A 15,183-nucleotide genomic window follows, 5' to 3' on the forward strand; every position below is an offset into this window, starting at 1 on the left:
CAGTTGTTGGCAACCCAAGCTTGGTAGTGCACTGGTGCACACGCCGCGAAGCGAGAGAGTGCTGCGGATTTGGCGGAACAGCGGATCCGGCCTTCTCAGTGCTCACGCAACGAAATCGCGCCATTTGCCTCCGCCTGCGCTTCACGCGGGTAGAGTCGCTACGGCGGCACATCGGCTCGGCATGCGGTGATCACGCTATTTCAGCGTGAGGTTTGTCATTCTGTGCTGTCCAAGGATGCCAGAGCATCGCTTCAAATGCGCTCAGGCGGGACTTCTTCTCTCCCTCTTTCTCCCAACGTATCTTTCCCCACACGCTTCAGCATGCCGTCAATTGCCACTTCGACCTTTTCCGACTCGACCTCTGCGGTCGCGAACCTCAAGCAGACCAACGGCGCCGCGACCGCTTCTTCAGGCTTCACTGTCGCACCCCTCAAGCCCTCGGGAGCGCTCAAGGCTTACCCTCATGCCCCGCTCACGACGGCGCTCGGCGAAGAGTTCGACACCTCTGTCCGACTCAGGGAGATCCTCGCTCTGCCGAAAGACGAGGGCGACAAGGTGCTCAGGGATTTGGCGATTCTCGGTAAGCATGCTCTCCAGAACAACGTCGGGTTGTGCTTGAGGACGATCGATCTAATTGTCTCTCTCACGTGTCGATGCGCAGTCTCGTGGCGAGGTGTCGTCTTCTTCAAGGACCAGAACGATCTTGTTCCCGAAGACTTGGGCCACCTCGCTTTGAGATTGGGAGAGCTCGCCGGCAAACCCGAGGACGCTTCGCTCCACATGTAAGTCTTGCCTCGGACCCGAAAGTGTAAGCATTCGTAGCTGAGCGGCACATTCACCTCGACAGTCACCCTACGCAAGAGCTTTCTGAAACCGGTCTTCCCCTGGGCAAGATCTCGTCCAACCCTGACAAGGATGGCCGTCAAATCTCGTTCGCCGATCGTGGATTCACCTCGAAAGGATGGCACTCGGACGTCTCCTTCGAGCCGTACCCTTCGCTCTTCACGATCCTCAAGATGGTGAGCTTTGGCGTCTCTCATCCTCACTTCAAACGCAATGTTGACCTCTCGCGTGAATTGACAGCACACTCTGCCCAAGAGTGGCGGAGAGTAAGTACAGAATCGAGCAGTTTGTTTTGAGCGCGTGCCCGCAGCGGCTGACTTACTCCCTGGCGATTAACAGTACTCTCTGGCAGTCCAACTACCACACGTACTCTGCTCTCTCCCCTCGCTATCAACAGCTCCTCGACGGTCTCACTGGCCACAACGACGCTTACCGATTCCGTCACCAAGCTCGCGAGAACGGATTCAAGCTCCGCACCGAGCCGCGCGGTCACCCGCTCAACAGTGGAGACGAGTTCCGAGCAGATCACCCTATCGTTCGCACGAACCAGGTCACGGGCCAGAAGGCGATCTACGCCAACCCGACATTCACGACCAGGATCAACGAGCTTTCTGAAGACGAATCGAGGAGTATGCTTGACTACCTCTTCAAGCTTCAAGCCGAGTCTCACGGTGAGGCCAGGTTCCTTTCTTCTGCGACGTGCTGGGTATGGCTATGGACTTACTGACTAGGTATCGACAACAGATGCTCACATCAAGTACAAGTGGTCTCCTCACGATCTCGCTCTGTGGTCTAACTCGGCCGTGAATCACCTCGCAACGTGGGACTTCACGGGTCCTCGCGAAGGAGACCGAGCTGTCGTTGTCGGCGAGAAGCCTGTACGTCCTCTCATTCAGCTTGGACGATTTTTCTCCAAGAATGCTGATTCATGCTACGACATCCAACAGTACTACGACGCTGCTAGCACCACCTGGAATGGACAGGTTGACGTCGAGGGATTGTAGCGGGCGCTTGTGTTGTAGCTGGGGCTCTTTTCACGCTGATGTAAATACCAGGATCTTGCAGCTGTACCAGTCTGTTTCGAGTACGAGAAGATGCAAGGGATTTCGAATGCTATACAAAATTATATTTGCAGTAAGGTTACAGGCAGTTGCTGTTCCCGCAGAGCCTAGATGTCGTCGTGCGCTATGTCTCCCAGCCCATCTCCTTCGTGGGTTCGTATCGAACCCTTGAAGCTCTTGCCCTTGACTTTCTTGTTTCCAAGCGACTACAAATTGGAGAAAATCGGTAAGCCACACACTCTGGCTTGTAGCATGACTGAAGCGACATACCTTGTAGTATGCCCTCATCGCGACCTTGTCCATACCTGCGAATTCGTTCTCTTCGTTCTCCTGAGCCCACTTCAGCTCGCGCTCTTCCTTCATCGTCAAGCCATCTTCGTCGACATCTGCTTCCTTCGACTCGAGGTCGTCCCGTCGCATGATGTTGGCGAAATGTTCGGCCCAGTCTTCTTTCGCGTCGCTCGCGCGCCACTTTGGCAGGCCGTTCGATTCGGCATAAGTTGCCTTGCGCTCTTCGGGAGAAGTCCACGTGAGAGACTGTAGGAGCAAGTACCAGGTGTAGTCTGGGCGCTCGAGCGAGGGCAAGGGTGAGTCAAAAGAAGGGTATCGGCAAAGTGTGGGGGGGCCGCGAGACCGGACTCACTCAGGGTCTGACTCCTTCGCCACCGCTTGCAGACGAGTCCACAGGCCAACAAATCGGTCGTCTGCAACTCTCCAAAGATCCTCCCGTTGACTTCTCCCGGGAACCGGTTGATCGGATCGAGCGGGTTCTTGTTCGCTTCAGCTTTTTGACGCTCTTTCGTCTTGTCTCGTCGAGGTTTGCCTGCTCCTCCTCGCTTGTTGCGACTCGGACTCGATGATCGAGAACCAGCTGGTGTACTCGCGACAGAGCTCGCCGGGGACGAAGGTGCGGGAGTCGCGACATCGATCAATTCGTCCTCGAGTTTGAGATGTTCGAGCGCCGGAGGTGATCCTGCCGTTCGAGATCTCGAGGTTGCACGGTTGAGAGCATCATGCAGGAGGTCGTGAGGCGGCGCCATTGCGCAAGGTGTTGATCTTGCGGGGAAATCAGGGATGTCGATGTCGCCTGCAAGCAGTCTGGGGGGCACAGTACGGCAATGAGGATGTCGCAAGGTTGTCGACGAGAATCACAGTGAACACTGTGCTCGAAGAAGTGATGCGAGTGCGAAGTAATTGATGAGGGAGAAAATGACGTCCACAACGTCTCGCCAGCGAAGGTTCACTCAGGGGAGGTTCGTGCTCATCATCTCGCACGCTCGCGATTGGCTTAGACGCGCTCGAGTCAATCTCATAGTCGAGCCCAACGAAGCACGCTGCGCCACACTGCGCGCGACCAATGCACAATGTTGCATGTTCGGATTCAGATCGAGCTCAGGTACTCTGTATATCAGGGATCGAGCTTGAATAGCGAGCAACTCGATAAGCTTTCCTCAGTCTTCGTCCATCGCGATCCCTTTAGCTCTCCGCTCTTCGATCTTCCTCTTCATCGTCGCCTTGGCATCTGTGACCCTAGCCTGCAGTTGCCCCGTTTTTGCGAATTCTGCCAGCATCGCGTGCACCTGCAATTTGAACGTGTCAGGCGATGTACATTGATACACCTGGATCTTGAGCGTGATAGGAACTCACGAGGCCGATGTAGTTGTGACGTCTAAGCGTGTTCTCTACCTCCCAGTCTTTCATACGTGCGTCAATCTCCATCACCTGCACCTTGGCATCGTTCAGCTCAAAGTTCTCTGGTGCTGTCCTCTCCTCTGCAGGTTTCGTTTCGAGGCGAGAGATGGTCGAGCGCAGAGATGCTAGCCGAGAGGTGATTGCGAGCAGGTTGAACATGACCTCCCCTGGGGGATGGGATGCAATCCTTCTCTCCAGCACTCTGGAGATAATAGGAAGCTCAGTCAGTACGCGCGCAGCGACAAACGGACTAGATCCGACAGGATCGACTCACTCTCGAGCGAGATCTGTCCAGTTTGAGCCTTCGGGGATCTTGCCGTGCGATACTGGCCGTTGCTTGAGTCCGTCAAGTTCGAAACTGCCGTTCAAAAAACGTTTCAGTACCTTGTGGACGGTGTTCACAGAGACATCGAGACAGCGATACCTACAGCTGGCCTTTAATGGGCAGGAAAGTGATAAAGTGGTAGGCGTCTTCCGATTCTGCTTGCGGCTGGTTATCCTCGAGATGGAACGGGTCACTCCTCGCGAAAGAGTTGTGAACTGCGAATCGGAGAGAACGTCAGTCATTTCAGCCCAACGTTTTGTCAACCAATTTAAACAGTCAGATCAAGATACCTTCACGAATCTTCTGAGAGTTGGTGATAATTTCGCCTCGCGTCTGAGGGTCCAGTCCTGATCACAAGACGCCAAGATCCAGATTCAGTCAGCAAATGTGGGCGAGTAAAGAAGCGAAACAGAGCCCTACCTTCCGAGAAAGCTTGCAAGTTTGTCAATTCCTCGCCCAACTCGACGTTATTATCCTGAATATTGAGGGTCGCGTTTAGTAGGGCGATACTCGCACAAGCATTGTTGATCACCTGATGCCTGCTCGTTGGCGCGCGTTCAACACACAGTTTGAGGGAATCTCGAAGGGCCAGCGAGCGGTTTCGACTTACGCAAAGTAATGTTGGCCTTCTGGTTCGTCGAATGCTCCGTCCATCTTGTCGTTGCCTCCTCCGATCCATTTGAACAAGAAGATGAGAGCATGAACGGGTGCGAGTTGAGCCAACAAGTCTGCATCAAGTCCCCAAAGCTCCTCGACTTCGAGCCCCCTCACGCCGAGGTCGTGTAGCAATCCCGTGAATATTCCTGGATCTGTGGTTCCACATGACGAGGTGAATGTTGAACGAGACGTCATTCAGCGGTCGCTGTGGGATCCGGGATAACGAAGACGCTACAGATGACTCACCAGATTCCGTCAATGACCATCCAGCAGAGTCCGACATATTGTTGCACAGCTACAAGGACGCGATATGACGTTGCGAGAGAGGAGGGACCTCCAGATCAGGTTCGCAGCGCTCGCTTCATCTCTCACCCTTCTATGCCTGACCGATTCAACACACGCGTCGAGATGGGCATCATACGATCTTGATACAGATATATCCTGCAAATGACGATCATATCAGCGACGGTGCAGGCTGAATCCGATCGCCTCACGTTACCGGAGAAGTCGCTGCATCAGTTTATGGGCAACATCTGCAAACTTGTCATGTCAGTTGCAGGCATATCAGAGACATTCCGAATTCGCGCAGGGCGGCATCAAAGACCGCATTGAACCTCCTACAAGCGGAGCACTCCGCTGTCGCAAGGTAGTGAGCTGCTTTAGGACCGACTCGAGCGCAGGGAGCTGAGACGTTGCAGTAGAGTCGTGTTGTGCTGGAAACGAGCACGTTTCTGGGTGTCACTTGGAACGCGACGGGCACGTATCCGGATCTGTTGATGACATTGTCATGCCCGACGAGGTCTTGCAACATTCAAAAGGCTCAAGTGGTCTGGTTCTCGCTCGTTCAGGTATGTCAAGCTATGCTATCCTCTGATCTTGCCCTGATCTTGCGCCCTAGCTGGCCTACATGGTTGCGCCTTGAAACACGAGCAAGTTCCAACGCGGTACTAGCGCATTGCGAGCGTCTTTCTCCGGGATCGGATCTTGGAACATACGAATTGGTGGGGCCGACAATCTGCAGCGTAATCCTGCATTGTTCTTGCAGCTGGCTGAGGTTCTTCACGGAAAGAACGACAAATAATATGCTTAGAGCACAATCTGAATACACGTTGAGGAGTGGCGTGGCTTAAAATTGGCCAGGCTCATTGAATAGTAATCTCGCGAGCGATGAAGAAACTCTATTGGGGCTTTCCAAGGTGAAAGAGGCGCTGGGAAGTGATCCGACTTCTGCCAGCGAGGACGGTTGCGAGCAAGGCTAGCTCACTCGGCATTCGCGGTTATCTTCGGCAACGCCCATCCCCAATCAGTTAAGATCACGCAGCTGTATGAACCTGCATACATTTCCTCACTGCACCGAAAAACGAACCCGACGCGATCGCGCTATCCGCCGAAACCCCTCCTCTCTCTCTTTCCCGATTCCCATCCTCGCTCTACAATCCAATGCTCCCTCGAAGATTATTCACGCCTACTAGATCGCGGCTCGCTCGTCTCGTGCCAGGATCCAACACGACTCCCCTCACGTCCGTCAGTCCAGAGCTCGCGCGGACCTTGGCTCCGGCTCCACCTCAACCCGTCGACGAGCCGAATCGCCGCCAGCCGATCCCTCTCCCTCTCTCCCGCACCGTCACAAACGAGCCGTTGTTTGAGATCGCACCGGCTCCATCGGCCCCAGAGACTCCCGCACGTCCGAATGACGACATTCAACTCGAACACTTCTTCCTGAGGCTCTTCTCGCAGCTCGATTCCACCTCTCGCGGCGGCCTCAATATCCCGCAGTTAGTCCAGGATATCCAAGACAAGGCCGGCACTGTTCTCGATGACGCCACCCTTCCCTACGATTCCGCGCCGAGGCCACCGCGCCGTATCCGAACCGATGGCAAAGGTTGCAGCACAGCCACAGAGCAGGACGGCATCGTCGTGGTCGCACACGTCGTCGGTGGTGCCGAGCCCAAGACAAGCATCTCGAGTGGTTTCGCCATTGGTCAAACGAAACCGGGCGAGGGGCAGATGCTGCTGACCTGCAGTCACACGGTGTATAGCGTAAGTTGCCTATGTTCGTACGTACCAAGCAGAGTGCATGCCGCTCATATCGACTCGCAACAGGCTGCTGGACACCTCGAAAAGATCAAAAAGGCGACAGGGGTCACTCCGCCTCCTTCGGCAACGCTCGTGCTCACGTCGACAGGCCATGTCTTTACTGTCGACTCTCTCCTATCGGCATTACCGAGCTCGGATCTACTCCTCCTACGCCTCTCGCCGAAACCAGCGGAATCTTCGCCGTCTTCTCCTTGTCCACCTTTGCGTTCGCTCCCAGTCAACCCGTACCCATCGCCAACCTCAACGATCGTCTCGACCCACTCGTACCTGAACCCTCTCACTCGACTCTCGCGCAAGTTGCGCAAGTTGCCCGAACAGGCTTGGGCCGAGGGCAGCATCGTCGAGTACAAAGATTCGATCGGCAGAACTGCCGAGACGGGGTCGTACGACGACCTGAGCACGTTCTGGATGAGCGCGATTCCGACACATGGCAGTTCGGGTGGACCTGTCGTCGAGAAAGAGACGGGCAGTGTCATTGGCGTCATTCGTGGTAAGCTCTCATCACTGTTCTCGATCCCATTCTCTTTTACCTTGCTTGAAAGGTCAAATCAACCTATCCTTGCTTTATGGACACTGAATGATCTACGTGTCGACCAGGATCAACCTTCAAGTACGGCGAGAGAGCATCTTATGGGTTCGCGACGCCGGCTGAACGCATCTTTGACATGTTTGCCCTTCCCGGGTTCAAGACGGTGGCTCAACGCCTCGCGGAAACGGAAGCAGCCGCAAACCTCGCACCTCGGGACGGTGCAACGTCTCTCGAGCCGGGTCAGGTCGAGGAGACCAAAGGTGGTGGATCCGATTAACGGGGTTAAATATTTTCTCGTAAGATAGATGGGGACATTTTCTATTTGGCCTGTTGTAAGATGTTTGAGCGATACCTGTAAATAAAGATTCAAACTTGACGGAACCCAGCGCGATCGGGTTGTCTTTTTGTCAGGTTTCCTACAGGTCTCTGCTCGCAGACCATTGGAGTCACGAGGAAAGGAAAACAACGCTGTTTACATGGAGGCGGGTGGTACGATTGAAAAGGGAAGCAAAGGGAACACTTAAAAAGATTAGGCGAAACACAAGGCACTGGTAGAACATGGCGGAAAAAATCAAGTCGAGAAGAAAACAAATGGTGGGCAAATTCAAAAAAGGCAGGTCATGGAAGGCAGAAGAATGAAAATTCGGTCACGTCCAAACGGCGGGACCGATTTGCGAGAACTCGAAAGGGGAACGAAATAAAGTTCTAGCACGAGCATCCGTAGGATGATTCGGATTCGTGTGCGTTGATTCGAATCGGATCAGGATAGTCGGACAATCTAAAGAGTCGACGAGTTCAAGCACAGTCAGAAACGATGCTGCCCCACCGCGAAGAAGAGAGAGAGAGAGAGATCGAGCATACAGGTCAGCCTCTGCCTCTTGTTGCAGAGCGTTCGCACACGCTGCTTGGAACCCTTGCTCGACGTTCGTCGCCTCTTTGGCCGAAGTCTCAAAGTACGGGATGTTGCCCTTGGATTGACACCAGGTCATGGCGCGTTTCTGCGACACCATCCGTTTCGAGTCCTCGACGTCGATCTTGTTGCCGATCACGACGAACGGGAAGTTTTCCGGGTCTCGAGGGGAAGCCTGCGCACGGAGACTGGTGAGTTGTACGATCTATACTCGAGGAAGGCTGTGCTGACCTGAATGAGGAACTCGTCTCGCCAGCTGTCTAGAGTTTCGAACGATTTGGACGAGTTGACATCGTAGACGAGCACGCACACGTCTGCGCCGCGGTAGAAAGCGACTCCGAGCGACTGGAAGCGCTCCTGACCGGCCGTGTCCCACAGCTGACGCGATCAAGGAATTTTGAGTGAGCCTCTGTCGGAATGCGCGAATGCTGGAAAAAAGGGGGAAGCAGTTCACCTGCATGGTGACCAGCCGATCATCGACGACGACTTCTTTCGTGAGGAAGTCGGCTCCGATGGTGGCCTTGTACTGGTTCGAGAAGCGTTTGTTGACATACTGGTTCATGAGCGAAGTCTTGCCGACACTGTAGACGCTCATCGACACGACAGTCAGCGAGGGATCCGAGTGCGGCGGCATGAGAGGGACAGGCGGAACGGGGCACCGACCCAGAGTCGCCAAGAATGATGACCTGCCCTCGCGATCCACATCAGCAAGCGATACAGCGAGAGCGACCAGCGTCTGAGGGACAGACCTTGAGCAGGACCTTTCTACGAGACGCCATGGTGAGAGGTTGCGATTCGAACGCGGGTTTGGTTTGATCAACGCCCAAGTGGGGTGCGCTCGACGGGCTGCAGATGCTCGGATTCGACGTGCGCGGATGCGATCAAGTAGCTTGACCCTGGATCGAGATCTTGGCTGAAGCTTGACGGTACGTGAACGGGGATAGGGTCCGAGAGGATGACGCCCCGCCGGCAGCATGTCCGAGCAAATGTATTCCGCATGATCAAGACATAATGACCCTTACAATTTGACAATGAATTCCAATTTGTGACCTTTTTCCACAATCTTCATCTCGACTCCTAGCAACCACAACCATGTCTGACGGCTTCCTCCCTGCGTCCGCCACCTCTGCGAAAGCCCGCAAGGCAGCCCTCAAGGCAGGTGCAGCCACTCCGGCCGCACCGACTTCATCAAAGAAATCTTCGAAAGGAAAAGGCAAAGGCAAGCAGCAACCTTCACACCTGTTGTCGACCCAACCGAACCAGGAACAGATCGATGGAGACGATGTCATGTCCGAGTTCAGCGAGCGAGTCGCACTCGACGCGGGAGTCGAGAGGAAAAAAGTCCAGGTTGCGCAAGAGGTTGCCATGGATGCCGATTCGACCCACGACGGAAACGACGACGACGACGAGGATGATGCAGTCATGATCGATCCATCCTCGTTGCCAACCCCTGTTACGCGCACTCCGATCTCGCAACTCGAAGCGGCCAACACCGCCTCCTCCGACCCGAACTCGCTCTCTTTCGCTCCCGTCTCGCACCAATCGGGCGCAGGGTTGACTCAACGGAGAAAAGTTGGAATCCCGCCGCATCGCATGACCCCGTTGAAGCGTGACTGGATCAAGATCTACACGCCATTGGTTGAAGAGTGCGGGTTGCAAGTCAGGATGAACGCCGGCAAGCGACAGATCGAGATGAAGGAAAGCTTTTTCAACATTCGGCAAAGATGTTTCAACTGACGGTTTGTGTCGCTCGAACGAAACAGACTTCGAAGCACACGCCGGGACCGTCCGCTCTCACCCGTGCAGTCGATTTCCTGTCGGCGTACGCCCTTGGATTTGCAGTCGACGATGCGATCGCCATGCTGCGACTCGAAGAACTCTACATTGTCCGTTTGTTCTCTCTGCCATCTCTTTTACCTTGCAAACGCCGAGAACCGCTTCTCACCAAGGTTCGCGAATCTCGCTCGACAGGAGAGTTTCGAGGTCAAGGATGTCAAGACACTGCATGGAGACCATCTGTCGCGAGCGATCGGTCGTATCGCAGGTCACGAAGGCAAGACTCGATTCGTGATCGAGAACGCTTCCCGAACTCGAATCGTCCTCGCCGACTCGTAAGCAGCACCTTCATTTCCGTATCCAATCACCTCCCGAAGATTAAAAAAAAAGAGATTTCCCTGACCTCGGGACTATTTCCTGATTCTAGCAAAATTCATATTCTCGGCACTTTCTCCAACATCAAAGTTGCGAGGGATGCCATTTCGGCATTGATCTTGGGTTCTCCTCCCGGCAAAGTCTATGCCAACTTGCGCACCTACGCATCTCGACAACGCTCGAGGTTTTGAAACAAGTTTTCTCTCATGGAGAATCGGACACGAGTTGGTCTTCGAGGGTATTGCCTTGTCTGTACAACCATCTAGCGTGTCATTTCTCTCTCTCTCTTGGTCCGGAGGGTATCGGTCCCGACTACATTTGCTCGCACATCTTAGACCCTTGTATGCTCTAGCCCTTTTTTTGTTTGTAATCTTGCCGTCTATCGACATTACGAGCTTCTCTCTCTATCGCATTTGGACCAAGTCGAGCAAGGGGGAAACATGACCGAAGAACCAGTGAGCGAGATTTTACAACCGAGATGACTACACAAGGACTTGGATTTGGACGAATCAAGGAGAAGAGAGACCAGAAACCGAGAGAGGGTAGGCCCGCTTGACAAGGAGCGGTACCTGCGAGGAAAAGAACGACGATGGGAGAGAGAGCAAGAAGCCAAGACGAAAAACTAGAGTGGATGATGCGAATGAATGCGACTTAAGCCTTGACAAATTGCTTCTTCTACAGAACGGAGGAACACATCAAAAGAGTCAGCATCGATCAACTCGTTCGCTTTCTCGATTGGGGATTGGGGAAAACTTACAATCTCCTCGATAACCGACGGGTCAGCGCAGGTCGACAGGTCTCCGAGCTGATCACCCTCTCCACTGGCAATTTTCCGGAGAAGACGACGAAGGATCTTGCCACTTCGGGTCTTGGGGAGATCGGAAGTGATGACCACCTAGCGGACAAAGAACCGAAGCGAGATCAAAATCAGCGCACAGATCTTGCGAGACCCCTCAATGGCTCGGAGTTGACAACCAAGGAAGCATGTCGCAATGACTCACCCGCTTAGGAGCCGCGAAAGGTCCGATCGTCTTGCGCACTTGGAGGATGAGCTCCTTGATGAGCGCGGCCTCGTCAGTACCGTCCAACGAGAAATCGGGCTTCATGGTAACGTAGGCGATGACGGATTGTCCGGTCAGCTCATCGGCAATCTAGATGCAGCAAACAGGGGTTCAGTATACACGCTGCAGAGTCTCGAACTGGAGCGACAAAGCTTACACCGGCAACAGCAGTTTCGGCAACACCGTTGTGCATGATGAGAGCCGACTCGATTTCGGCAGTCGAGAGACGGTGACCAGAGACGTTGATGACATCGTCGACACGTCCTCGGATCCAGTCTGTACTCGACGAGACCAACGTCAGTATTTCAGGTCTTCAGAAATTTTGATGAGAGTCGAATGTGACTTGCAGTAGCCATCGTGATCCCGTCCAGCTCCGTCGCCGGTGAAGTAGTAGCCAGGGTAGACGTTCATGTAAGTGTCGAGGAAGCGCTTGTGGTCGCCGTAAACGGTACGAGCGATCGAGGGCCAGGGCTTGCGGATCGCGAGAACACCCTCGACTTCGTTACCTTCGATCTCCTTGCCGCTCGTCGGGTCAAGGAGTACGAGGTCGATACCGAAGAAAGGAAGGGTAGCAGCTCCGGGCTTCGTCTTGGTCGCTCCGGGAAGAGGACTGTGATAATGGAGAGAAGGAGTCAGCATAACCTCTGGGCCAAGCGCGAGAGCTACGTACGTGATGATGATCGAACCCGTCTCGGTTTGCCAGTACGTGTCAACCACGGCACATTCCTTCTTGCCGACGTGCTCCCAGTACCATTCCCAGGCCTCGGGGTTGATCGGCTCGCCGACAGATCCGATGGTGCGGAGAGTCGAGAGATCGTGACCTTGAGTGTGCTCGTGACCGAGGCGGCGCAGAAGTCGGATAGCGGTGGGGGCAGTGTAGAACTGAGACGAAACATAAGTCAGCATTTGGCTCCGTGCTGAATCTGGATTGAGAGCAGATCTTACCTGAGTGAGCTTGTGCTTGGCGACAGTTTCCCAGAATCGGGAAGGAGTAGGGTAGACGGGGGTCGACTCGAAAATGGTGGTAGTAACACCGTCTACACGAAGAAGACCGTCAGTTTGCCGACCTGACCAAGAAATTGCGCGGGGAAAATCGGCTCACTAGCGAGAGGACCATACACGATGTAGGTGTGGCCAGTGATCCATCCAACATCAGCCATGCAGGCGTAGCGATCGTCGTGGTGGACATCAAAGACGTAGCGGAGGGTGAGAATGGCGCCAAGAAGGTAACCAGCAGTAGTGTGGACGACACCCTTGGGCTGCAATGACAAGCCAGAATAAGCATGCCACTTCGTGCCGTGATGGTGAGCCACTCTGTACGTACCTTTCCGGTCGATCCCGAGGTGTAGAGGATGAAGAGCGGGTCTTCCGACGAGACGATCTCAGGAGGGCAGTAAGGCTGGACGTTCTCCTTGGCCTCGTGCCACCAGTGGTCGCGCTTGTCGTTCCACTTGACATTTCCGCCAGTACGCTTCAAAACGAGCACGTTCTCGACAAGGGGACACTCTTCAAGAGCGGCATCGACAATCGACTTGGTAGCAATCGTCTTTCCTCCTCGCTTGCCCTCATCGGTGGTGATGACAACCTTCGACTTGGCGTCGACGATACGATCCCGGAGCGACTCGGCAGAGAAACCGGCGAACACGACCGAGTGGACAGCTCCGAGACGGGCACAGGCGAGGAAAGCGATAGCGGCTTCGGGCACCATGGGGAGGTAGATCGCAACAGTCTGTAGAATGAAAGATCAGAATCGAACTACTGGAATTGCGCTTGAGAACAAGAGGGCTCACGTCTCCCTTCTTAACGCCGTAGGACTTGAGGATGTTGGCAGTCTTGCAAACTTCTTGCAGGAGCTGTGCGTAGGTGAGCTCGACGTGCTCTCCAGGCTCATCGGCTTCCCAAATAATGGCAGTCTAGCGAGAACAGACCGGTCAGTAAGCGAGGTGGGGCTGCCGAATTGCGTCGCGACCGCTTGCTTACCTTGTTGGGGTGCTTGTAAGCCCATCGGTCGACGCAGTTGTACGAGACGTTCAATCCTCCTTCAGGGAACCATTGAACATCACCAGCAGCAAAGGATCCGGCTTGAACGGTCGAGTAAGGTCGGTGCCTAACGACGGATTCCAGTCAGATCAGACGTGAATCGCTTGACAGGAGTGCTGTTCAGCTCACCAGTAAATGTTCTCCTTGGCCATCTGTCGAAAACAAAGGGGATCGCGATCGTCAATACCGCTCGAACTTCAAGCCTTTCATCGCGCATGCTGTCGCGTCGTCCCATCGCTTCAGGTGTCGCGCAAAGCTCCCGTCCGAGAGCTCAGCTTGACTTGGAATGCCCTGCCACAACAGGCTGCAAGTTTTGATGTGTTGTCGGCGCGTAGGAAACAATTGTCGTTCCCGCGAAATCCCCCAACGACCGCGTTCTCGACGTTCAACATGCTTCCGAACACCGCTCGCGCGCTTGCCAGGGTTCGTAATGTCCTCAAGACCACCTGTGAGGCATTCGCAACGCGCAAGGAGCTCCCACGAGCTGGCAATTGCGGATCCTGTACTTTTCGCGTCCCCACCTTTTCGATCCATGACCCTCTCCAAACCACGGAACGCGCAATCGCTTGGCGCAATGGAGACAGTAGGAGAGGCTGAGAAACTCACGCGGTCCCAGAACTCGCCCGGGTTCTCGATCGACTCCTTGTACAGCTTCTGGTACTCTTCCGTGTTGGCATGAGGCGTGTGGTGTTCGGTCGAAGAGCCATCCGTACGCTTGGCGATCGGGTGAGTCGGAACTTGACGGTACTCGTGAAGTTCAGACATGATGGGGGTTCGAGGTGGTGGTGTGGGAAAGTCGAGGGAGGCGCGGAGCTAGTTCTGGAAATTCCTATGGCGCCGAAATAACACCAAATACAAGTCAGCTGATTGCGTGAAGCTCGAAGGATCAGAGACCGGGAGCTCACAAGGTATGTGATGTGTAGTGAGAGAGAGTGTGGATGTGCACGAGAAGAAAATTGAGTAGGGAAGGGGAAAGAGGAAAGCAGCGAATCGAAAGTGGGGCGATAGGCTCCGAAAATTGCGGAGACAGAGGCGACCGTGCACCTTCAAAATGATTTGCACGCGCGTGCGTTTCTGTAAGGCCTACGCCATGCCGAGAACGGACAAAAGCCTGGACTATGGGTGCTTTCGGGCGATTCCTCCCTCGCGCAAATTCTGCGTCCGCTACAAGAGCAATAGGCAGGTGCTATTAGGCCCGCATCGGACAGAGTCGGATGTTTTCTTTGAGCTCTGGCTTGGGATGACGTTCTTGGGTGAATCCAGTTTATATGTACACCAATACAAGCGCGAGAGAGGAGGTAGAAGCACCAAGGCAGCGAGGACCAAGTCTTTCGCGCTTGACGGGACGCCACTCCTTCGAGAGTGAGCATGAAATTGCAGTAGCATTCAAGAGCTACGAAGCCGACATGACAGCTCGTATATAGGCGCATGACAGGTAGCCGAGACCGCAAGCTCGTGCCCAGGAAAGAGGTTCAAAACCGCAAATTCGGTGTAGATCGGGAGCGGGGACTTCGGGTTCGCATGCCTTCTCATTCGAGCTGGTGCCGGTGCGTCCTGTTTGGGTTATTCGGCTGTCATCGGAAACGTCGAGGTGTCGCTTTCTCGATTATGCGGTCTCTCACACGCGGTACCGACCTTTGCGATGCACGGACCCGTGACCACTTCAAAACTATTTCGTCGGATTTCGCCTCTTGTCAGGCTGTTTCCCCGTCCGACGCGAGCGATTTCTACTGCTTGTATCGCGAGACGTTTGGGAGCGTACTGGGAATTCTACATGCGAGCAATCGCTGGTGATATCGAGGTCAGAATTACAAAAA

The 15,183-nt window shown here is 54.5% G+C and overlaps 7 protein-coding genes across 7 annotated transcripts; 3 read left to right on the plus strand and 4 right to left on the minus strand.

Moving 5' to 3' along the window:
- Positions 1 to 321: 321 nt before the first annotated feature.
- JCM15063_000224 (TauD/TfdA dioxygenase family protein) lies at positions 322 to 1,847 on the plus strand (the record flags this gene model as incomplete). The annotated part of the gene is made up of 7 exons (XM_076676342.1): positions 322 to 580; positions 662 to 782; positions 848 to 1,019; positions 1,084 to 1,109; positions 1,183 to 1,514; positions 1,588 to 1,721; positions 1,791 to 1,847. The coding sequence occupies 7 exons, from the start codon at positions 322 to 324 to the stop codon at positions 1,845 to 1,847; spliced, it is 1,101 nt and encodes a 366-aa protein (XP_076536323.1).
- Positions 1,848 to 2,011: 164 nt separating this feature from the next.
- Positions 2,012 to 2,944, minus strand: JCM15063_000225 (uncharacterized protein; the record flags this gene model as incomplete). The annotated part of the gene is made up of 3 exons (XM_076676343.1): positions 2,012 to 2,110; positions 2,175 to 2,467; positions 2,548 to 2,944. The coding sequence occupies 3 exons, from the start codon at positions 2,942 to 2,944 to the stop codon at positions 2,012 to 2,014; spliced, it is 789 nt and encodes a 262-aa protein (XP_076536324.1).
- A 411-nt stretch (positions 2,945 to 3,355) lies between these two features.
- On the minus strand, positions 3,356 to 4,861 carry JCM15063_000226 (uncharacterized protein; the record flags this gene model as incomplete). Its single annotated transcript, XM_076676344.1, has 8 exons — positions 3,356 to 3,484; positions 3,552 to 3,798; positions 3,871 to 3,954; positions 4,025 to 4,136; positions 4,212 to 4,268; positions 4,342 to 4,460; positions 4,532 to 4,730; positions 4,825 to 4,861. 8 exons carry the CDS (start codon positions 4,859 to 4,861, stop codon positions 3,356 to 3,358), a joined length of 984 nt encoding a protein of 327 aa, XP_076536325.1.
- A 1,157-nt stretch (positions 4,862 to 6,018) lies between these two features.
- Positions 6,019 to 7,481, plus strand: CNN1 (centromere-binding protein CNN1; the record flags this gene model as incomplete). The annotated part of the gene is made up of 3 exons (XM_076676345.1): positions 6,019 to 6,618; positions 6,682 to 7,165; positions 7,273 to 7,481. The coding sequence occupies 3 exons, from the start codon at positions 6,019 to 6,021 to the stop codon at positions 7,479 to 7,481; spliced, it is 1,293 nt and encodes a 430-aa protein (XP_076536326.1).
- A 428-nt stretch (positions 7,482 to 7,909) lies between these two features.
- YPT7 (Rab family GTPase YPT7) lies at positions 7,910 to 8,893 on the minus strand (the record flags this gene model as incomplete). The annotated part of the gene is made up of 6 exons (XM_076676346.1): positions 7,910 to 7,982; positions 8,066 to 8,289; positions 8,346 to 8,492; positions 8,569 to 8,695; positions 8,778 to 8,800; positions 8,864 to 8,893. 6 exons carry the CDS (start codon positions 8,891 to 8,893, stop codon positions 7,910 to 7,912), a joined length of 624 nt encoding a protein of 207 aa, XP_076536327.1.
- A 313-nt stretch (positions 8,894 to 9,206) lies between these two features.
- PNO1 (Pno1p) lies at positions 9,207 to 10,456 on the plus strand (the record flags this gene model as incomplete). The annotated part of the gene is made up of 4 exons (XM_076676347.1): positions 9,207 to 9,840; positions 9,921 to 10,000; positions 10,086 to 10,225; positions 10,318 to 10,456. 4 exons carry the CDS (start codon positions 9,207 to 9,209, stop codon positions 10,454 to 10,456), a joined length of 993 nt encoding a protein of 330 aa, XP_076536328.1.
- A 460-nt stretch (positions 10,457 to 10,916) lies between these two features.
- ACS2 (acetate--CoA ligase ACS2) lies at positions 10,917 to 14,131 on the minus strand (the record flags this gene model as incomplete). Its single annotated transcript, XM_076676348.1, has 13 exons — positions 10,917 to 10,940; positions 11,023 to 11,160; positions 11,267 to 11,416; positions 11,484 to 11,602; positions 11,674 to 11,936; positions 11,997 to 12,208; positions 12,272 to 12,363; positions 12,429 to 12,585; positions 12,651 to 13,055; positions 13,117 to 13,239; positions 13,307 to 13,433; positions 13,496 to 13,518; positions 13,973 to 14,131. 13 exons carry the CDS (start codon positions 14,129 to 14,131, stop codon positions 10,917 to 10,919), a joined length of 1,992 nt encoding a protein of 663 aa, XP_076536329.1.
- Positions 14,132 to 15,183: the final 1,052 nt, after the last annotated feature.

This window comes from Sporobolomyces koalae, assembly GCF_050403365.1.
Source record: "Sporobolomyces koalae JCM15063 DNA, S_koalae_JCM15063T_v1_ctg4, whole genome shotgun sequence".
Classification (NCBI taxonomy): Eukaryota; Fungi; Basidiomycota; class Microbotryomycetes; order Sporidiobolales; family Sporidiobolaceae; genus Sporobolomyces; species Sporobolomyces koalae.